Genomic DNA, 22,634 nt, shown 5'->3' with positions numbered 1-22,634 from the left:
GCAGCCTGTTCTAGTGTTACTGTGTGCAGTGCTTAACAAATCTGTTTGCTGACAGTGCCTTCTGTAGTAATGATATCTTAATAAGTGCACACTCACAGTGCATCAGAGGAGCTAGTGTGATGAAAAACTCAAAGCTACCTGAATCTAAAGTGTGACTGTCTCTCTGGAAGTGGTCCATTTCATTGTTAGCTTGCTGTTGGTATGCCTTAGCTAGTTCTGTAGTTAAAATAAGGTGCTGCATATGACAAAAGAATAATTTTTCCAGCTGGACTTTGAAGTTAATGCAGGTGCTTGGTCTGCACTCAGATTTTACGACAGGATTGCCAACAAAAGCAAGAAACTTATTGCTTATGTAGGGTATTTTGATGATGAGGACACATCTAAGGCTTTATGCAGCTCCAGATTGATGTACTACTGCAAGACTCCCTGGATGTATGCATCTTTGGTTTGGAAGGATTCATACGCGTTGCTACTGGGGTCGCTGGAGCAAATTGATAGTGCCACAGTACCTAAAATCAGTGTGAGAGGCAGTAAACTTAGTATGTCCTTGCAATGGTCTGCTGAAGAGGGGACATAAATTATCATTCTAAAAATAATATCTTTGAATTTTCTTTTCAATGTCCTTTATGTAGGTACAGTCTGGAGTAAGCTGCTTCTGGTACATTAGGTAGATGGCATGAACTGTATTGTCTGTAGATAACTGGTGCTGCATTGAAAAAACTTCCTTTTCAGTTGAGTTGCCAAAGTGAGGAGGTTACTTCCTCTCACCAGAAGTTTTCAATTCCTTTAGAAAAGGAGCGGCTGCTTTTCAGTCTGAGGTAGTAACAGGAAGAAGGACAAACTTAGAGAAATTAAAGGAAGTGTGTAGAGACCTTGTCCCTAGTTCAGCTCCACTGCAATAGTAGTGGATGGTGGGCAGCCATAGTGCATGCTTGCAGGCAGTGCCTCATAGTCTCCGGTGACATACAGAGAGGGCTGATGAGTTGTGTGAAGGCCTGGCTTTTTCAGTAACAACAGATCAAGTTGATGTCTTAATTGCTACTGTCATACAGAGGAACTAGCCACATAGTAGCTTGTCTGACACTGTGATCCAGGTCTGAAAGGTGCAGCCTATTTCAAGTGCTGTAGTCTGCCGTCTGATCTCCTCTGTGACACTGGAACCAGTAAAGCCCATTCAGCTCTAGTAGCTGACATGGAGCTGTACTGGGTAGTCTTGTGGCTTTGCCTTTGACAGCCTTTCTGAGATGGAAGGCTCAGCACCCTTTCACCTTCTTTTTTTTCTTCTTTTTTTGAAGCCGCAATCTTTTGTTTGCTTCTGAGAAGCAGTTGCCAGCTAATGCCAAAACCAGTTCTCTGGCTTAGTATAGTGGTTTTGGATGTAATAACAATGTTGAGAGAGATGGTGAGATGTGCTGAGAAGAACCTGACAAACATCGAGCAGAGTGACACATGGCTTTTATGTACACGGTATGCCTGGGGTTGCCCAACGTGACTCACTTCCTCATAGCCTGGCATCTGCTCGCTGCGTTTCATGAAGTCTGGTTGAACCCAGGTAATTTTTGTGCAGCTTTGGCTTTAGCTGTGTGTTGGATTCCCGTTAGCTGGTACGGTTGGTTCACCTATTGATTTCAACATAATGTTGAAAGGGACCTTGGCACAGCAAAAGGCATTTTTCCTGAAGTACTTGTAACTGGCTCTTCCTGACCTCAGTTGTCATGTCAGCAGCTGCCAGGAGGAAGAGCTAAGCTGTCTGTGTAACCCTCACCTTATGACACCCTTCCTTTAAGGTGACATTCGCATTTGGGACCTGCAGTGGAATCAGTGAGGCTAAGAGCTTGGTTGAGGAATTATGGGTGTGAATGTCATATCTGCTTCAAGTTGCGTTTTGAGCGCTGTCTGCTGCTGGTGGGGGTGTACCAGATAACATTTTTGAAGAACGGCCGTTGGGCATTTCAGTCTATGAGCTGGGCTACTTCAGGAACAAAGGACAACTGGTTCTTTGTCGTGTGTAATGTCAAAGGAGGACTTACAAATTCAGTTATTGGAAGAATTATGCTGTGGTGGCTTGAGAAAGATATTGTGGTGTACTTGTAATCTGGCAATAGAACCAGTTACGCTATTGAACATGCCATAAGCATCCTGGAGCAGGGTTTTAGCTGACAACTAATTAGACAGCTAATTCTGTCTTAAACAACTCTTTCCTCAGGACAGGCCCGCTCTGTGTTAAAAGCTGGCTAGGCGCTTGTGTGTTTAACATCTTAGCTATACAGGATTTGCATCCAAATTTAAAAAGTTGGTAGTAAAATTCTGTGGGCAGTGGATGAGGACTATTGTTAGCGTTATTTTTTGTGTGTATCTGAAAACATCTTCCTAATGGTACTTTTTATTGTATACCTGTATTGTTGTCTGTGCATTACCCAGTGTGTCTAGACAGGTGCCACGCTGGCTAAGTGACTGCATACCCAATATGATAGTATCCCCTTTTAGAGCACCAGGGATTAAACTGAAGAGGATCAGTGTGGTATTTCCAGTAGGAAGGGCTGTTCTTAATGCCAAGGGAGGCAGGGTGTGCTCCATGTGCCTGGGGCAACGTGGCCTCTGAGTGCTGTGATTTGGAACTCTCTGCCTTCTGGGTCAACCTGGCTGCTTCTTGCTGTTTGTTTTTTTTTCTTTCTTTCTTTTTTCTTCTTCATTTTGCCATTTAGATTGTCAGACCCTGGGCTGTTATTTGTCTGCTCAATCAATTTTCAGAGCTGTAAAATAAGTTTGCTTATCTATCTTGGGAACAGGATAAACAGCAAGTGTCTGCAACATGTCCCATAATCTAGAGATAAGACTCTGTAGAACTGCATATACTTATGCTGTGCTACATTTATAAAGTTGTTAAAGCCCTTTTAAAATGTTTTTCAGGTTCTAAATGGCTTCTAAGAAGTTGGGATCCGACTCTCATGGTAAGTGAAATTTGTCATCCTTGTCTTTTCAACAGCATGAATCCTACTATTGCTGCTGATTAATGTCCCAGCCTAGACAGTCCATAGAGACTAATCTGTTTAGCCTGTAAGTAGTTTTTTTGTTGGGAGTGAAGTACTTTGGCTTCCTTCTTGCATAGTTGTTTGTTGACACTGTGGCTGTTCTCTTGTTAAACTGAAATTCAGCCTGTGACTCTTCCCTACTCCTTCACGGCAGAGTAATACCTTCTCCTTCCCCTATTTCCCCTTTCAAAATCAAAGTTGAACTGCAGTTGTGATACTGATTGGATGTTTGCTGAAGTGGACACTAGATCTGTAGCTCCTTTCTATGGAAGTCACATGAGAAGTTGGATTGAAATCGAAGCTTTTAATATATCATTGAGCTATGTTTGCTTTTTGCACAGCAGTGAATTTTTTTCCCTAAATGTATGTATTATGGTTCAGCTTTTTTTAATATCTTCATCCATATTTGAGATGTGTAGGGTCATGCAGATGACTGGTATGATTAAAATTATTTGCTTGTATACGTGCCTATCTTTTAGAAAATGGGGTATAACTTGAGAGGATTAATATTTCTGTGGAACATTAAAGTTCAGTTTGTTGTACATAATGTAGTTTCTTCAAATCAGTAATCATTCAAGGCAGTACTGGGAGGTTCATGTGAAATTTCTAACATGATTTTTCATGCTATAGAAACTCCTGCTTTTAAAAACTCAGCTCGATCTTTCTGGATCATCTTTCAGATGACATGGTCCTGAGGAATTCCATTTTTCCTGAGCTTTTTATTGAATCTTGCAAGTGTAAAGTTGAAGTACAGAATAAGTGCCTCACTTAAATACATGGTTAAGGGTTAATAAAAAAGGCCTATCAAAACTTAGTCTCCTTTGCTGTGGTGCAGTGATCATACTGCAAGACAATTAATTTATTAGATAACTGCCAGCTCTTCAGCAGTTGCTCTTGTATCTGTGAATGGTCTCTTGTGAACACTCTGAACTGTTTGTCTTTTGAGTCCGTGTTTATTTCTCTCTTCTGCTTCCTAAACCAGACTAGCAAAGACACTGCTCAGAGCTAGAATTTAACCTGTGTTAAATATTTCTTGAAACAGTACGGTGTGTTGGAACATGCTTCTGGTCTCAAAATAACATAATCAAAATGCTATAAGCTGGCTGGTTAACTTGTCTACCATTTTGTGTACCCTCTGGTCATACTGATACCAGCAACGCTGTTTCTGAGGAGTAGCAGTGCAGCACAGTTGTTTCAGTCTTCTTCAGGGTTGTTAAGAATTAATCCCAGTAAGTGAATTTTGGCTTACTAGCCCAACAGCTACCTTCGGCTTGATATCTCTGGCAGGCTGATGAAATTGGTCAACATAGTTGGTGTATCTCTTACACTTAATTTGAGCTGCTTATTGGAGGTTAGAGGGCTGTTGTAGAATCACAGGATGGTTGAGGTTGGAAGGTACCTCTGGAGACCATCACGTCCAAACACCCTGCTCACGCAGAGCTACCTAGAGTAGGCTGCTCAGGACCACATTCAGATGGAGATGGAAACATGGGTATGGGTGGAGAGAAAGAAATGCTTTTTCTGTCTTGAAGGGTGTTTTTAGAATACAGCTGTAACTATGCCCAAGCATGTAACCAAATGGTCTCCTGTCATTTAAATAATTGGAAGTTCAACTTTAAGTTCCAGTAATTAGTGGCATCTAGAAGTGCAGCTCTGATCTGTTGCGTAAAGTGTGGGTTATACCAAGTACAGTACGCTAATATTGCTGTTATATTGTCACTGTCACTATACAACTTACGTAATTTTCAGAAATTGAAGTTTTTAAGTGTGGTTTATGTGACCACAAAAACTAAGTTCCACTTGGTTTCAAAACTGTTCCCCATTCATAACTGGTAACTGACTTTATCTGAAATGTTTCCATTTTGCTACCAAACTAGAGGACACTTCTATAAGTTGGCCAGTGATTTCCACATTACACTAAAGTGGAGAGAAATCCTACTCTCGTAGTAGTTCCTTGGTCCAGCAATATCATACAGTGTGCGGTGTCAGAGATCAGACTGACAGGTACAGTTTTTTTCAGAACTTCCTCAATATGCTTTTAACTGCTAAAAGAATGAAGTGACTAACAGCCATATTAAATAACAGTTCAAAAAAACCTTTAATTGCTTCACTGGAACATGTGACAGTTGAAACACTGGCTTGTGTAATACTTTCTATCTGTGGGTTTTGCTTATTGCTTTAGAATTTGCACCCTTACCCATCAGTGTGTTCAGGCAGAAGGGTCATCCATTTACAAGTAGAAAAGGATTCTTGACTTTCTGGTTGAGATTGTAACTTCACTAAACTACTATGGTTCTGATTGGGCTGGAACAAAGTGAATACTGTGTGCATCAGCGTTTTGCTTGAGAAAGATTTTTACCATCAAATGTCCTAAAACACTTGGTGTGTTTCTTAACATGCGTTTGCAGGCTCTAAGGAAGAGGTATATTCAAGATGAGGTTATTGCAGTGGTCGTTATTAAAGAATCAGTATAGTGGGAAGAAACTAGAAGATTTTTATTCCTTAGTCTAGCTGCTGAGGTTAACTGGCAGCTGTCAGTGCAGCCCATCTAGTCTCGGTGCGTTTAGGGTGTTTATACTGCACCAGAACAGAGTGTGTCGCTATGTAAATACCACAATGTGTGCTTGTACCCTCTGTGGCTAGTACCTATTTCAGGCAGAGGCGGTAGCTGTGCAAGGGGAGATGTCTACCACTTACTGTGTCAATAGGTCTAATAAGACAAGTATTTGCATACTGAGCAATTTGGGCTGTGAGATGGGTGCAGAGCGGTAATCCTGCTTCTCTTGGATCATCCTGCTTAGAGCAGGACTTCTGCCAGTGGGACTAAGCCAGGCATAGTAGCAGCAGACACACTGGACTCTGAGCAGTCGGGAGATCTGGTTGTCTCTGACCTTGCCATGATTTACCACTCTCAGTGCAAAGGCTGCTACAGGTGCTACTTCTGCATAAGCAAACACTTTGGCATATCCGGGTTCTCAAATTGCCAGCCCAAATACAGTTTGGATGCTGTGTTGCAGATAGTGGTGGTGGTGGCCAGTGAGGTGCCTACTGGATGCTGTGCTGTGTAATACTTGACTTTGCGCTTCTCAGAAAGGATCAGTGAAAATACTATTATATTCTCCCTGGAGCATTTTTTTTTCCCCTGGTGGTGCATTTTGGATGTAGGTTACTCAGCCTCATGGTTTCAAAGCTGGAGGAAGTACCACCTGTGGCCTAACAGGACTCTGGGACCAGCCAGTGTGGTGCATAGTATGAGAGCTGAAGTGATGACAGCACATAAACATTTAACTACAAATTAACAGGATGTTCCTGTTTTCAAAAGCTGCTCGTCCTTTTGGAGCCTGTGGCTGCCTTGTTGTAGATGAGTCAACAGTGAAGGAACACAAACAGTACTTAAACTATCATCTGAGTATGAAAAAGGGTCAGATAAAAATGTCTAGTCACAGCTTACTAAGCAAGAGGTTAGTCACTGAACACCAGTGTTAGATGTTGCCACTAATGTCTTTTTGGATCTGCAATACTCAAAGCAAAGTTACAAACAGGTGCTAGAGGAACACTGCAGTTTGTTATACACAGCCAGAGACCTTGCCTGTAATTCCAAAAGCTTAGACCAATGATCCAAGAGACCTCTTTCAGTTAACGCAGAAATTGAGCGCAATTTATATTTGTCGTGGTTTAGGCCAAACTACCCACTGGGGGCATGGGGCACCTGAGACGGGACCGATGGATGTTCCTCCCCACCTTTCTTCAAAGAGAGAGGCAGAGGAGGGAAAAAGAGACTTATGAGTTTAGAAGGAACTAAAATATTTTAATGAAATATTAGTAATAAAATAAAAGGAAAATAATGAAATACATACAAAATTGTATCAAGCTCCCAGGGTGACAGTCATGTCACCGGCTGGCACTGGGGAAGTCCCAGACTGGACTCAGTGACGGACAGGAACTGGATTTGGGATAGGGATCAAAGGCAGACAAACAGAGTCCTCAGACATCAGCCATTGCAGAAGGAGCACTGACCCTTTGATCCCTCAGCTTCTACACTGAGCATGATGCAGATGGGATGGAATACCCTGTGGGTCAGTTTTGGGTCACCTGTCCTGTCCGTTCCTCCCCGCAGATGGGACCCCTCTACGCTTTTTCACTTCTGACCCTCCAACGGGCCAAGTAACCAAGTTCACTGTGCTTGGGGGTTACAGCAATAGGTATAAGCAGGAGCCTCTCTGCATACCATCCCTTGGCATCGGCTATAAACATAGGTCTTATCACTCTGAGAGCGAACAGTGTCTGCACAATATGCTGTTAATTTCAGTAGTTAGAGGAGGCCCGGCTAAGAAGCAAAGTTACTGAACAAAAATTGGTCCTGTTTTACCTCAAACCAGAACAATATTGTAGGTTTTACTTGTTCGCAGCAGTTCAAGGAAAACAAACCTGTAGTCTGACTTCTTGGAGGTGGTTGAGGTCTAAGTGATTCTGCCTCATGAGTTTGCAGGATGCTTGACGAAAGTTTTATCGTAAAACACTTTTTAAATACCACATGTAAGTGATAGATACAAAGGACAGATGGAGGGCCATGAAATAAGTCTGAGGCCTCTCGTTGGAGTGATCAGAAATCAGACAGCTGTTTAAGTTAGATTGCCTTGTTTCAAAAATTAGAATTGCTATGCTAATTAGCCTTGAGCTATTTCACTGTGTTTTGGTTAAAGTGGAGTGCCTACACTGAGCCACTTGGTCCTTGTGACCACTTCTGTCCAAATGTTGGTTCCTTATCTTGTATGCCAAAACGTGGATTTTAGTTCGTCTTAGTTGCTCTAAAGCTGTCTCATTTTAAATGTGTTTGAATTGGTTTAAATATGTTTTGAATACGACAAAAAGTGATGGATTTTTTTTTTTTTATAGAGACATACCAGAATACAGTGTTCAGCAGAGCTTCAGCTTCCAGTTGTGTAGGCATAGTCTTGTCAAAAGGGAAGCTGAAGTATTAGGTATGAGGACTTCAGAATCTGTTCAATTGTTGGACTGTTATGTTGGGGGGGAGAGGTTAGTAGTTATAGGCTAGAACATTTTTTAAAAAAACAAACAAAAACCAAACACCAAAACTGAGGCAATGAAGTCCAAACACATTCAATGTGTTTCAGATCAAGCAACTTCCTGTGTATTGAGTCACCTCATGTAGTCGGGGCAGATAAAATAGCTCCCAAGTACGGAAATGTCAGTCTTAATCAAATGCATTAAACTCTTAAATTTTTTACAATATGATTTTTGCTTTTGATCTTAGGGCCTTTCAGTTATCTTGATGATGTCCCATTTAAGATAGGAGACAAATTCAAAACCCCAGCAAAGGTTGGATTACCCATTGGTTTCTGCCTGCCGGATTCTTCTCAGCTTGTCAGAGAAGCCCAGGTAAGTGATGTGTTTTGCCTTTCCACTCTTCTCCCCCTCATCCCTGGCCCCCAACATGGGGTGCTGTAAATTGCAAGTTGTCATAGTTTGCACATGTGTTCAGATATTAGTCTTGTCTGTCCTGTGGTGTCATTTTGTATACCAGGCAGTAGTTGCAGAAGATCTGTTAGAATGTATAGGAGATAAAAATATGATAATACAAAAAGCCTCTACTTCTTACCACTTAAAAAAGCCTAATAGCATTTATTTTAGTGTCTCTGCTTCAAAAAAGCTTAATGTTTTTGTGTAATAGTTGCAGTTCTAAATGTTGCCCTGACTAAATTTGGGTAACATTTTTATGTGGAAAAATGGTAAGAATTGATACAGCCATGCTATGGCATACTTGCAGAATCTTGTTTGAGGGTAACAGCTGTTTCTATGACCATATTTTATGGGCTCTTGCAATAGTAGGATGAAGAAATAAATTTCCAGCTGTATGGCAAACAGATCACAGCTTGGTACGGATGGCTTCCAGGTCTTTGAGTATGTCTGTGTTACCATAAACTCTTGGTAGCATAAAATCAATTGCTTTAGCATAACTGTTAAATCTAATCTCCAAATGCTGGTTGTGATACAGGAAATCTAATTGAACTATGTTTTCTCATTTGGATCCATGATTTTCCTTGATCAGTCCAAACTGATAATTGTTTTCACTTCAGCTGTGACAGACTGCTGTAGGTGGTTCTCTTTTTTTTTTTTTTTTTTTTCTGACCTGCATAGTACCCTATTACCCTACATCATGGCTTTTTCATTATAGCCATTAAAAGATTACTTGATTGTCCTAATACACATATTTCCAACCAGTCAAGCTGGTGTGGCAGAGCTAAAGGAGACTCTCGTGTCCTATTGCTGGCTTCGTTGTGCTGTCTCCATTTTCCTGCCAAGCTGAGGCTCAAGTGTAGTATGCCTTATTGGACTGCAACGCCTTGCGTGATATAATATAACTATGTAGACTATGCATCTCACAGTGCAATTTGATTTTTTTACAGCTGTCGTGAAAGCTGTTAAAAAAAAAAAAAACATGCAGGGAAGTAAAATTGACCAAAGCCATATATTTTTATACAAATATCCCCCTTTTATTTAATATAAAAAAAAAAAATAGAATGGTTTAGGTTGGAAGGGACCTGAAAGATCATCTAGTTCCACCCCCCCTGCTATGGGCAGGGACACCTCCCACCAGACCAGGTTGCTCAAAAGCCCCATCCAGCCTGGCCTTGAACACCTGCAGGGATGGGGCCTCCATAGCTTCCCTGGGCAACATGTTCCAGTGTCTCACCACCCTCAGAGTGAAAAAATTCTTCCTAATAACTAATCTAAATCTCCCCTCTTCCAGTTTGAAGCAATTATCCCTCGTCGGGTCAGTACATGTCCTTGTAGAAAGTCCCTCTCCAGCTCTTTTGTAGGCCCCCTTCAGATACTGGAAAGCAGCTATAAGGTCTCCCCAGAGCCTTCTTTTCTGCAGGCTGAACAATCCCAACGCGCTCAGCCTGTCTTCATAGCAGAGGTGTTCCAGCCCTCGGAGCATCTGCTACTGGTAGTTACCATTGGTGTAGCATGCGTATCTCCTTTGGATGGTGAGCCATCGGCACTGGAGTAAGAATACCAATACTTCTTAAAACACTAGGTGTAGAACTCTAATATCCAGGCCCTTAAGAGTCTTTTAGGGGGAACTAAGTAATATTGTATTGGTCTTTGGATGCAAAAACACTCTGCTGTAGTCTTGAATGATTTGTGGACAGGGAGTAGTTTAGTGGTACCAAATCTGGGTGTGATTGTCCGTCTGGTAACGTATTAGACTTCCCCTCACTAGATCCATTGTCCTGGGGGTAGAACATGGAAGGGCTGCAAAACTGATCTTGGTGATCAGTAGCTCCAAAGCAAAACTAAATGTAGAAAGGAGACAAAATATGATTTTTCTAATCCAGACTGTAGACAGGTTTTGCTGCTAGATGCAAAATGAAATACTTTTGGTGTTTTCTAGCTTTGCCAGTCTGTAGGTTACAAGAGATGCTGAGGGGGGAAAAAAAAAAAAAGATGCCTGTCCACGGTAATTCTTGTAGCTGTTTTTCTATGTTACTACTAGAAGTGGCGGCTCTGATCCTTACGATTTATCTTCTTTTTCTTTTTTTCCTCTCCTTTCCCCTCTACCCCCTGTCAGTATGACTTCTCACTGGAGAAGAAAACAATCAGGTGGGCTGAAGATATCAAAAAAATTCAAGCTGCCCAGAGAGAAGCTGAACGAAAGGCAGAAGAAGCGCTAGCGAACTCAAAAGCAGCTCCAGAGGACAGCAACAAAATGGGCTTCTCAGAGGGACCTTGCCCTGAGGCCATGCCTCCTCCTATTAACCCCATCCTCGCTAGCCTGCAGCACAATAATATTCTTACTCCCACACCAGCCAACAGCAGTGCTGTGAAGCAAAAGGTTCTCAGTCCACCTCGTCCAAAAGCAGACTTCAACCCAGCTGATTTTGAATGTGAAGAAGACCCATTTGACAAACTGGAATTAAAAACTATCGATGATAAGGAGGAATTAAAAAATATTCTTGAAATTCATGTTGGTACTACTGGGCCAATTGTTGCCCAGCTGTTAGATAATACTTTGCCCAAAAGAGGGTCTGAGTCTGTGTTGCAAGATGAGGAAGTTCTGGCATCCATAGAAAGGGCCACGTTGGACTTCAAGCCCCTTCACAAGCCCAATGGCTTTATTACTTTACCACAGTTGGGAAACTGTGAAAAGATGTCCTTGTCTTCCAAAGTGTCCCTGTCCCCTATCACTTCAGTGAGCAATATCAAATCCCTGTCCTTTCCTAAACTTGACTCTGATGAGAGTGATCAAAAATCATCAAAGCTCACAAGCTCTTTCCACAGCACTACCTGTCTCCACAATGGCACTTTGCTCAGCTCTTTGCAGACCTGTGCTCAGAGTAAAGCTAGTGAACTGAATGGACACCATATGGTTGGTCTTTCCGCTCTAAATGAGGACAGTGGCATGGAGACATCAACATTATCCTCTTCATCCAGGCTGCCTTCCCTGGCTGTGTCAACAGTTTGTACAGAAGAAGAATCATCTCAAAGCACAGCGACTATGGTAAAATTGTAGTAGATTAGAATTGGGGTGGCTGGGGAGATACGGAGGTGCAGAGGCAAATGTTGCTTCTAAAATGTTTTGTGGCTTTGGTTTTAGGCTCATTTACTGGGAATGATATGTAGATCCTCTTAATTTACGCCGCAGATTGATCAGTCCAACAGGTCTTCATGCTGGCAGTTCTGAACCTCAGATTATTATTCTGCGTGTTTCCCCCAAATCTGCTATTTTTAGACCAATTCTGGTAACTTTTCTTTCAGCTCTTGTTGTTTGTAGTTGCACACCTTTAAGCTAAGCATATAAGATGTTGTCTCTGTATGGTCTTGCATTCTGTCTTGTCCAACTGAGATGCATCAGATTCTGAAGTGCTATTAGGTTTTGAGTTAAATCTCTGCTAGGTTTGTTCCTCAGCTTGCTTATTTATTTGCTGGAAATAATGGGTAATGCAGACTTTTCAAGGAATAGACACAATAATAAATTAAAAACCACACATGTGCTGTGTCATTCAGCAAAGAAAAAGTGCTTGCAGTTGACCTGCAGTGAAATAAATGTCCTTTTTTTTTTTTTAATTTTCTTCCTGATATCCTGTTAAAATCTAATCTTAAAGAAGAAAATTACAGTGGTCTGAAATCTGGTATTTAGCCTCTTCCTTGTGAAGGAGGGTGGAAGGATTGGTTGGTAGATAGCAAAATCAGTCTTTAAGATCATCTCAGATTGCTAACATTATAGTTGTTTGCTGTATGACTCTGAGACATGAGTTTGATGCTTCATTTCCTCAAACTTATAGCAAGTTCTAAAATTACTTTGAGGGCACTTAACTTTACACCAGCTGTTGTCTTTGTCTCTTTGCAAATAAGAGCAGAGATTTGAGTAAGCTTGTGGGGTTTTCTTCCAAAGAACCTAAGATCTCGACACTAATACTCATGAAGTCTAGTGAAAGCTATATAGTCAAATCCTCTAGCTGCTTCTAAAATAATCTGATTTCTTCTGTCCAATATGAGCAGTGCTTCAGTGGTTCTGTGGTCTTAGGGTATACTGTAGGGTTTTCTGTGATACCATGTGCTCTGAAACAAGTGACACTACTGCACTCCTGTTGTTCTTTCACCTCTTTTCAAGCTTAGGTAAATGCACTATTAATTGCGAAATACAGTATTCTGGCAACCAGTATATTCATCAGAGCACAGAACAGCTGTTTATTGACCACTCAAACAAATTTAATACAGTGAACTTTGGCAGAAGCAGCAGTCTGCTGAGCATCTGCTCACTGCTGAAGATCATGGGTTTGAGAGGTGAATGTATGATCATATGTAGCTCAGAGGTGAAACCTCAAAGTATGACATGTGACATATCTCTAGGGATTAACATGAAAGATCACTTACAACTAGATAGATGGGCATTCAGATGGCCAAATTTTAACTCTATTCAAATCTCTATGCTGGATTAAAACTGACTAAAGATCAAAAGGGAAGTTGTATTCTCGAGAACACTGTAAGGGAAGATACAAACTGATAAACCAAAAAAAATGGACTTATTAGGAGAAGTAGCAAAGATTTTAATTTAGAACTATTTCTGCTTTGGAAGTGGCAAACCAAGATGCAAGTGTTACAACAGAACTGGGTCTTTCTGTTTAAATTCCAAGACTTCAGACTGTACTTGTTTCACATTTCCACAATGTGATCCCAGTGGCTGGAAAATGATAGCTAAGCTGCAAGAAATTGAAGTAAATGCAACAAAAGTATTGAAGTAAATGTAGCAATAATCCTCAAGAGTATGAAAATAATAGAAGGAAGTCACAGTCATCCCTGTGGCTAGGAACGGAAGGGTCATGCATCCCTTTTCTTCAAGGTTACACAAGAACAGACCTATCCTTTTTAGAAAGCCTCAGGACAATTACATGTCACAGCGTGTTCCACAGTGATTGTATTTTTTTTTTTTTTCTCACAAGATTAGAAATTGTAACTTTGGATTTGGAGTTACCCCTGGAGTTTATGCTTTACCAGTGAATTGGATCTAGGATTTTTTGGATGGAAATAAACCTGTGATTTCTCTGAGGCTGCAGTGATTAGCATGATGTGTATGGGTACAGGAGCTGCAGGCAGGACTCCTGGCCTCTGTATGAAGTCCCTAAAAGTAGGCACAGTGTGCAAGCACGTACTGAAAGCACTGCACATCTGCGTCTTGAAGGGCACTGAAATGTGATTTTGAGATGTAAGGGAGCGTGGCTACTGAGTGACCAATCCTGGCTTTGTCCCCTGCAATTGCTTTAGCTGTTTCCCCTCCTCTGCTGGAAGTCACTGACCACAAGCACAGGTTATCAAGCTCAAGTAGATTAAGGAGGAGGAGTTGGTTTTCCCAGACTCTTGAATCTCTGGTGTCAGAAGCAGTTTTGGTTTTCCTGGCTGCAGCATCCATAACAAAGCATCATCCTTCAATTTGAAAGCCAGCTGATTTCGGGGCTACTCCAGACAGTGTATCCTGTATTCTAGTGCTTTTTGCTCTGGTCGAAGTGCTTGGAGAAGGTGTGTGTGAAGAACTTTGAACCCCTCTACTACCAAGGGGAGAGGTTCTTGGGTAAACTAGTTCATCAGACTGAATATGATTTCTCAGGCATTGTCTCCTAGAAGAGAAATTGTTACCCTGGATATGAAAATGGTCAGAAATGCAGAACAAAACCTTCTTGGTGGTGGTTTGAGTTTGTTTGGGTGGGGTTTTTTTTTGTAAGTAAATGGAATTTGGCAAAATCCTAATAGGTTCACCCAGAATTGGGTTTTGTATAAACAGGTTTTTTGTTGTTCAGTTTGAGCCCAAAGAAGGTCTTCCTGAAAGAAGTGGACAAGGTTTCAAGCAATCTATATTGGCGTAATAAGTATTAAGAAATGCAAAAACCTGAGGCTCTTGGTCCGCAGTGATTTCTTGCAGTCTTTTCTAATTCTATTTAAAATGCAGGAAGGCTTTTAAACAAAATGTGCAGATTTGGTGGGGCAAAGTTGTGCCTTTGCACTGCTGTTACCTTGGGCAAAGTAGTGTAAAGTGGTGGGTTGGTTCTACCCTCTGGCAGCCTGGTTCTGCAGAAGCGGAGCAAGTGTAGAGTGGGGAACATTACAACATAGCCTTGTTGGTGTACTGGGAATGGGACCAAGTGTTGGGCATTGGTAGAAGAATTACGTGCTCTTTTTAGCCAGTGTGCCACATTGCTCATATATGGCGTATGAAATGTAGTGTTTTGAGAGCTGAAAAAGGATGTACGTTTCTCTTACGCTTTCTCATAGTCAAAAAGTCAAGAGAGGTCTCTAGGCAATGACTTCAAAATTATTGCTGTCATTTAAGCTGCGTAGCACTGGGTCAAGAGCTGAACAGGACCCAGCGTGTTACACTGAGGTGCATGAATGTGTAGCCATTACAGTGGCCGAATAAACAAGGTTACAGTTATTACGAGGGAACACATACCCTTCGTGGAGTATAATCTGTTTGTAGAGTGCTGAGACGAGAAATGATCCTTGTGATGTCTGTTCTATAACTACACACAATGGCATAATGTCTGCATCTCACATGTGGAAGCCTGATCAGACCACAAGTCTCCCTGTACAGCAGACTTATTCCCAGATCTCTGCCATAAAACCTTTCTCTCCCAGCTGTAGCAAATTCTGCTCACTGGTGCATAATGTTTATAGTCATCTTATTCATGTGTTGTCCAACAGGTACACCCAGACTACAAGGAAACAGAACTCCCTGTGGTAAGTTCCCAAATAACCTGTGGGCTTGCATTGGATCATGTTTCTGAAAATCTCCAGAAGTAATGTTCCTTTGAGTACAAAAAATCATAGGTGATGAGTAAACTTGGAGTGAAGGTAGCAATCTCTGTGCTTCCTCTGAGGTACAGGGTTTGGCTGTATCTTAAGGACCTCCAGTGTTGCAAAGGTTGGGTATTGAAAGGTTTGGGCCCACTGGTAGGAGAGAATATATAGCAAAGAATCTGGATTGTTGATTGTTGTTTTGAGGGTAAAAAGAGTATGGTGGGACTCAGACTATGTGCACTGCTTGATTTCTTCCTAACAGTGAGTAACGTCCCAAGGGCAGTCTAGAAAGCCTCTTGGATTAATTACTCGGGGTATCCTGGTTCTGCACTAGCCAGCAACAGCATGTGGGGATGCAGAAGATGACCCATCACTTCAGCCTCTGAGTTTTTCTCTTTAGGTAATGCACCAAAATTTCCCGGTGTCTAAAGTGCCCAATAACGCCAGCTGCACAAAGCAGTCGGGTGGCTCCGCTCCTGAGCTACAGCAGGCCCTCTCCGCTAGCGAGAGGCAGTGTGTAGAGACGGTTGTCAACATGGGGTACTCGCCTGAGAACGTCCTGAAAGCCATGAAGAAGAAGGGACAGAACATAGACCAGGTAAGAGCTTGTGTAGCTGGAAAGAAGCCCTTGATTGGATGCTGATTCTGCTGAGAAACAACCTTGGGTTTGCAAAATGGATAGGGAGGAATACTTTTATTCTAACAGGGGGTTGCAGCCTGTAGCTGCTGCAATATTAACTATTGCAGAGGTTGTCACCTGGCAGTAAAGGCTCTCAAAACCAAAGAAAAGAGTGTCTGAGCCTGTTTCTGATGAGACTGCTTGAGTCAGACACACTTGTGGGTGCTGGGTCGGAGCTGCGCTGAGCTTGGGATAGGCCCTTGCCTCCACGTAAATCTGGAGGAGGTATTGGGTCTTCCCAGGAACCACAAAACCATTGAAGGAAGCTTACTGTGGCTCTATGCCATGCTTAGTGCCATGTGACTTAAAAAACAGCCTACTTCCCTTGTTCTGAGCACAAGGGGTTATGATGCTGACGTCTCTCCTTGTAGAGAGATTGGCCCCTGCAGGCTTATGACAGCCCTGGTGCTCACAAGGCACCACTGACCGACTTTCTTTTGTGCGCCCTGGTTGTGGTGCTTCCTTCCTCCTGCGTTGCCTCAAACGCTTGCTAAAACCAGGTCACAGAGCATAAAGTGCTGCCGGGTGAAGCGTGGCTCTGGGTCTTGGATCCACTTCAAACAAACATTTTGAAGCAGGGAGAGTGTGGCCAAACTTTCCATGGTGACCCTGGGCAGGCTGTGTGCTACACAGAGCATCGCCTGGTGCGACTGTGCCTGGGGAGGAGTGTCCCACGGACTTCTGCTTGTGGAGCTGATCTGCTTGCACAATACCTACGCATCAAGAGGGGTTTAAGCTGTGTACTGGAGTATCAAATGGAAAAAATGTCACTTAGAATGGCAGTTTTAAATCCTGCTATATTTGCAGGCTGTGTTCTTTTGCCTTCCTAGCGTTACCTATCTGACCCTTCCCTGTACCTCTCAAAGCTGAGGATGGATAAGAAATTTGGCAGTGGTTTCTGGGCGTGTGAGCTGGGAAATGCAGCTCACGCAACAGTATGCTGAGTTGATCTTAAAAGGCTGACTGCTTTCGGATTGCATCAGCTCTTGTGGCTGTCTGAGAGGAAGCTAAAAGCTGACACATCTTGACTGCTGGACCTACAGTTTCATTTTAAAACTTGTAATATAAAAAGCACAGTTTAAACTTCTGCCTTCTGCTCAGTGATCAGGCACGGAAGGCTAAAGATAGGCTTCTGAGGCTGTTTTGACTAGAGTGGAAGATGATGTTCAGAGCTGGTGGGAGAGCACAGGAGGTCAGAAAGGCTCATCTGTTTTCTCAGAACCAGCTCTTACATAAAGAGCGTCTCAACCCTACTAGGAAGGACTTTATCTCGGTTCCTGGTGAAGCCTGGGGTAGCGTTGTGCATGGCCTCTCTGCGAGTGCAGAGACGGTACTCAAACACGTGCTGCAAATGCCACTCTGCAAACTTAGTCTCTTTTCTTCGTTCCCTACAGGTTTTGGATTACCTGTTTGCACACGGACAGCTTTGTGAGAAGGGCTTTGATCCACTTCTTGTTGAAGCAGCTTTGGAAATGCACCAGTGTTCAGAGGAGAAGGTGAGGGCGCAACGTGCTAAGCAATAGAGAGAATGCACCATGATGGGGAATTCCAACAGCAGATCCTCTGGCTGATGTAATTCTGGCTTTCGTGGCAATGCCGCCTTGTTTCCAAAACTGACCACCAAAGGATATCTTTGCAGTGATAAAGCAAATATGTGTTAAAGCATTAGAATTCTTCTGCATTATTTTATTATTGTCACTTGCATGCATTTTTATGGGGACAGGATTTTTTTAAAGAACCTGCTTATTGTGGTTGTAACATTTTGAACCCAGAGTTCTCTTGTGGGTGAGGTGCTTGGTACAGAGACACTTAATTTCAGAAGCAGCAAATTATCTTTCAAACCCTGCCAGCCTGCCCTGGCTGTGAATTTTCTCCCTTGTACAGACACATCTGCCTGGCTGCTCAGCAAAGTGGGTTAGGGCTCACTCTGGAAGAAGTTGGAAAATACAGTTTTTGGAGTCTGGTTCACTGTCTGGCTGCTTTACCAGCACCAAAAGTACAGAGGCAGAAGCAGGTAGCCAGGGCAGAGGACAGCAGGGTCTTTTAAAGTTTGACAGCCTGTTGTGTGCCAGGTTACTGTTTGAAATTTTTAGAGGTGCAACCCAACCCCCCCAGACATATATATGCCTTCCTGCCTTTTGTGGACTTAGTGATGACCTTGCAAAAAGAGGAACAATAGTGTGAAGACAGGAGAAGTGACTGAGTTCAGGCAACACTTTTGCTACTGGCTTAACCCCAAAATTGGAAATGGCTAATCTCCTGATTGCCCATTTCAACCTGCTTTCTACTTTTGGAGTTTTTCTTTCCCCTGGAGTAGAGGCACTGTAAATGGCAGAGGGTTCATAAAAGTCTGTTTCACTTCTTGTCACTTTATTTTTTCAAAGCTCAGGAAGGATTTGTGGTTGATGTTGGTAGTATCACACACAGTGTGTCCAGTAGGGTTTGTGCTAATCTCCCATGTTTGCCCTACATCTGAAGAGCCAGTTGATGGCAAGGGCTACTGTACTGTTCCAAGAGTGAAAGTAACTTTAAAAAAATTCAGATACAACAGGAGGTGCTGGATGGGGGAGTGAGGTGCCATTAATCAGCATTTTTGGGAGCCCAAAATGGGCTAGGCTGATAAATTTCCTACTGGGAGAGAGAGAGACCCCAACAGAGTGAGCTTTGGTGCCCTTGCTGAAGAGGATTTTGGAAATGCAGGACTGCAAACACAAGGCACTGAAGGTGGGGCTTTGTGGGCTACTTCACCCAGAGCTCTGCCAGCTCTGGTGCGAGTGGACTTTCTCCAAACAGAGCTGGAACGGGCTGTACCCACCCCATGGGGTGCCCAGTCGCTGAAGACTGGCTCTGTGCTAAACCTCCACCAGGCACTGATCTTTTGGAAATAATGGGCTGTCTGTGTCTTTCAGATCACAGAACTTCTCCAACTAATGAGTCAATTTAAAGAAATGGGCTTTGAACTGAAAGACATTAAGGAGGTCTTATTATTGCATAACAACGACCAACACAATGCTTTGGAAGATCTAATGGCCCGTGCAGGAGCCAGCTGAAGACACATTCCTGGATGCTCAGAGTGCAACGGAGCAGGACCAGTCCCGCCACCTTCACCAGTGTGAATTGCTCGCCACAGGAAGGAGTCCGGCTTTTCGCATACAAGGGAGAGCGACTGAGCAAGCCCGTCCGCGTGCATCACTCCAGCATTTCTCTTTCCACTGAGAGCCAACTTTCTTTCTTAAATTAAATTTTTGAAGTGTCCTTTCCTAAGTTTCCTTTTTCCAGCTTGGCCACGGAGAGTTTAGAATGCCCAACCTCTACTCTAACATTGTACATAGGTAGAGACGGGAGTGGTTTCCCCCCTCACTGTTGCACTGGAGTTGGACAGAAGAATACTAAGTTGGTTATGAAACTAGGATGCTTTGGTTCTTTGAAGCTGCTTTCATGGTGTCTGCTTGTACTGAATTACTTGACTGTGGCACAGCCCAGATTAACTGGTTAAATTTGACCTTTAGTGCAATGGAGTTTTATTTTTTGGTTGAAAGTTAGTCTGTAACTTAGTAAAACACTGGTTCAGAAACTGTCGCTATGCATAAAGAGAGAAGCTGTTCCTCTTGTGGTTTTTTTGGTTTTTTTTACCCATGCATCCAACACTTCTGCCAGACATGAGCATCCAATGCCGAGTGGTGTGTAAGTTCTCTTGAAACAGGTAAACTGTGAACTCTACCTGGACCTGCAAATTGTGTTGGTTCTTGAACCTGAAGGCAGAGAGCTGGGGCTCAGTATTCTTAATCCCCCAGGCTTGTAGGATATTTAAGACCATGCCCTGCTAGGAAATCATTTATCTTTTTGTTTTAAATAATACTCAGTGTGGTGCAGGAGGTTTCTTTCAAGCACTTTCTTTAAAACAAATATACTCACTGCATTAGTTCCATTTCTCACACTGCTATAGATTTACATAAGAACATCTAGTACTAGAAATCAGGTTTTGGGTTGTTTTTGATAGTTCCAAGTATTACATTGTACATTGTTCAAGTTCTAAATATAAATATCAGCAGTCTTGAGGAATCTTTAAAGCAATTTGCTAAATATTTTGATTCTGCAGAAGAACAACTAATAAAACCCTCGAATTTAACTCCCAGTGTCATGGTTCCCATCTCTCACGCTCTTTGGCTTCAGCAGATGAAGAACCTGCTGGATCTTGCCTGCCCAGGTGCTGCCTGCTCCCGTAGGCACTTGTGGACACTGTGTTGGGCAGAGCGGCCAGAGGTCTCCAGGCAGGCGGCTGCAGTTGTGGAATGTGCTGCATTTTTTCTGTGGCTTGTTTCTGTTTTGTTGCAAAAAACAAGCCTAGGGATCCAAGTTCATGTCACAGCATGGAGCTGGGAGCACTGGGCTTCAGGCAGGGAGAATAGCTCAGCTTGTTGCCTCCCTTTAGGCTTTTCAGTAGGAGCTTTTAGCTCATTAGGACCCTGAAGGAGATGGCATTTGTATCCATTATATTGTTAACTTTATATGACCAAAACATCTAACTTTGGACCAGTGTTAATTCCTGGAATTTTCTGTGAGGTGCTCAAATATGTTACACACCTTTACTCAAAATGATGCTGAGGAGAGATGTAGCTGGCAAGTATCTGGGAGATGTGGAGATGGATGATGATAAGGTTTCTGGATTTATGTCACAGGGTGGCTGAAGGCTGGAAGCATGTTTCTGGGGCAGCTTCTCACAAAAGGGAAGACCATGAAGAGGGGATTAACTGGGTGGCATAGGGGAGAGGCGTTTCTGACAAAACGTGTAACAAGTGACATCATGTGATGAGATTTGAATGTTGTGTTGGGCACTGTGCATCAGTAGTGACTCTGGTACTGTTGTTCTTGCCTGTCAAGTTACAAACAAAGCTCAGCCTGGAGGTGGGGAGGTCCTGCTGATGGCTGGTACGAGGCTGGGCTCTGCCCTGCTGCTAGCTGGTGAGATGACTGTGTCCCCAGTCACACTTGAGACCTTAGAGCTTTTCCCTGGGTTCTCAGGCCAGATTGATTTGTGTACTTGGTTCTTGGCACTATAACTTTGTCAGAAGTTGTTCTGCTGTCTTCTGCTAGCTTCTGCCAGATACAGAGGTCTGGGTCCCTTGGTGAAGAGGCTTGTGGGGAGAAGCGTAGAAGCAGAACTGAAACTGGCAATTGTGCTTTGAACCAGAGACCTCCTGAGCTGCCTCCTGATGGTTCTGGACAGCAGCAGCCTGGTAAGGGCTCTGATGGAGATCCAGTGTTGGCAGCTTGGCTGCACAGCATGTGGCTGGGCAGCTCTCCATGCTGGGGAGACCGACGGCTTCTGCTGGTGGTGCAGCAAAACCTCGCACAAGGGTCGTTCTGCTGCTGCCGCCACGGGCTGTTCAGGTCAGCCACATGTGGCTGGAGGACAGCGTCTGAAACACCAGCTATGTCAGCAGGCAGGGTCAGAAGGGGATCTCGTACCAATTCCCAGCCCCAGTTAATCTTTTGCAATCAAACAAACAGGCGTTTTGATCATGTTTACTTTAAAACAAATTTTACTGGAGTTCTGTAGTAAATTGAATTTTATTTTAAATAATGTCAGTTATTCAAATAAAATATCAAGCATCTGCCATGAGCATTAATAGTCTTTGTTGCACCTGAGTATCAAAGTGAACGCATTTTAGTTCTGTGTTTATTTGATTGTACTTGGCCAGGCTCTCTTAATCTCTCACACTGCTGGAACGACAAACACTTTCACATAATGCTCCTCAAGTTGAAGCGAAAAACGTTCATATCAGGTGTCAGTGCCATATCAAACAGCAGGAAGGGGACAACACTTTAAAAATGCTCCTTTAGCACATTTTCACACAAGAATTAAAGCAGCATCTAGGTAATAACCTAACAGTGGCGAGACGAACATTACTGGTTTTGACAATGGTGTTGGTACTTGCCGTTGTGCACTAGAAGCCCAGTTTTGGTATCTCCTGGGTGCGCAGCACTTCAAGCATGTCTGTAGTCCTGTTATTGCCAAGGATGGGTGGATTTTCAGAGCCAGGGCTGGTTTTTTGGGTTTTTTTGTTTTTTTTTTTTAATTTTTATTTTAGTCAAGTCTCATATTCAGTAGGGAAAAATAAAATTCTGAGAACAGACTGATAATAAAATCATACATTTAACAAGATAGAGTCTCATGGATTGGCTGGATAGCTTCAGTTTATATAAAGGTTATCAGACCTTGGAAAACTGCTGCGCTGCTGTTGTTCTGTTTATGTGTTGTTTCTCAGTGTTCCTGGCCATTCCTCCAGGGAGCAAATAGTTCCTGCTCTGGGAACTTGCACTGAGGCTCGGATCTGACAGACAGACTTGTCTTTTTCACAGGACTTGGAGGTGGCTCAAATTTGGTAGCTGACTTTCACTCCCATCTCTGCTGTTCATGGAAGCTTTTGGTCACTCATCTGTTTTGTTACAACTACCTTTGAAGCTACCAAGGTTAGAACATGGCACTATTGGTTGTGTGAATGGTGTGTTGATTTAGAAATGGCCAGCTTGGGTAAGAGACTGAAAATGCCTGTGAATATACTTTGCTGATCTGATCTGAAAGTAAAACTGAAAGTACAATC

The 22,634-nt window shown here is 42.9% G+C and overlaps 1 protein-coding gene across 2 annotated transcripts; it reads left to right on the top strand.

Moving 5' to 3' along the window:
- Nucleotides 1–2,917: 2,917 nt before the first annotated feature.
- On the top strand, nucleotides 2,918–19,378 carry UBAP1 (ubiquitin associated protein 1). Of its 2 annotated transcripts, XM_009889732.1 has the most exons (7): nucleotides 2,918–2,951; nucleotides 8,308–8,432; nucleotides 10,630–11,559; nucleotides 15,255–15,290; nucleotides 15,751–15,948; nucleotides 17,424–17,525; nucleotides 18,939–19,378. In XM_009889732.1, the coding sequence occupies exons 1-7, from the start codon at nucleotides 2,918–2,920 to the stop codon at nucleotides 19,077–19,079; spliced, it is 1,566 nt and encodes a 521-aa protein (XP_009888034.1). In that variant the 3' UTR covers nucleotides 19,080–19,378. The 2 variants fall into 2 exon arrangements, with proteins under 2 accessions (XP_009888034.1, XP_009888036.1); XM_009889734.1 differs by lacking the exon at nucleotides 15,255–15,290.
- Nucleotides 19,379–22,634: the final 3,256 nt, after the last annotated feature.

The sequence above is a fragment of the Charadrius vociferus genome, unplaced genomic scaffold (genome assembly GCF_000708025.1).
Source record: "Charadrius vociferus isolate BGI_N301 unplaced genomic scaffold, ASM70802v2 scaffold37, whole genome shotgun sequence".
Lineage (NCBI taxonomy): Eukaryota > Metazoa > Chordata > Aves > Charadriiformes > Charadriidae > Charadrius > Charadrius vociferus.
The sequence above is the reverse complement of the archived record's forward strand: the minus strand, read 5'-3'. Positions and strand labels throughout refer to the sequence as shown.

Excerpts from the sequence above, each read along its gene's own strand:
- UBAP1 (XM_009889732.1), top strand. The coding sequence starts at position 2,918 with ATGGCTTCTAAGAAGTTGGGATCCGACTCTCATG. Across the intron at positions 15,949-17,423 it reads AGGGACAGAACATAGACCAG|GTTTTGGATTACCTGTTTGC; the intron begins GTAAGAGCTTGT and ends CGTTCCCTACAG. Across the intron at positions 17,526-18,938 it reads ACCAGTGTTCAGAGGAGAAG|ATCACAGAACTTCTCCAACT; the intron begins GTGAGGGCGCAA and ends TGTGTCTTTCAG.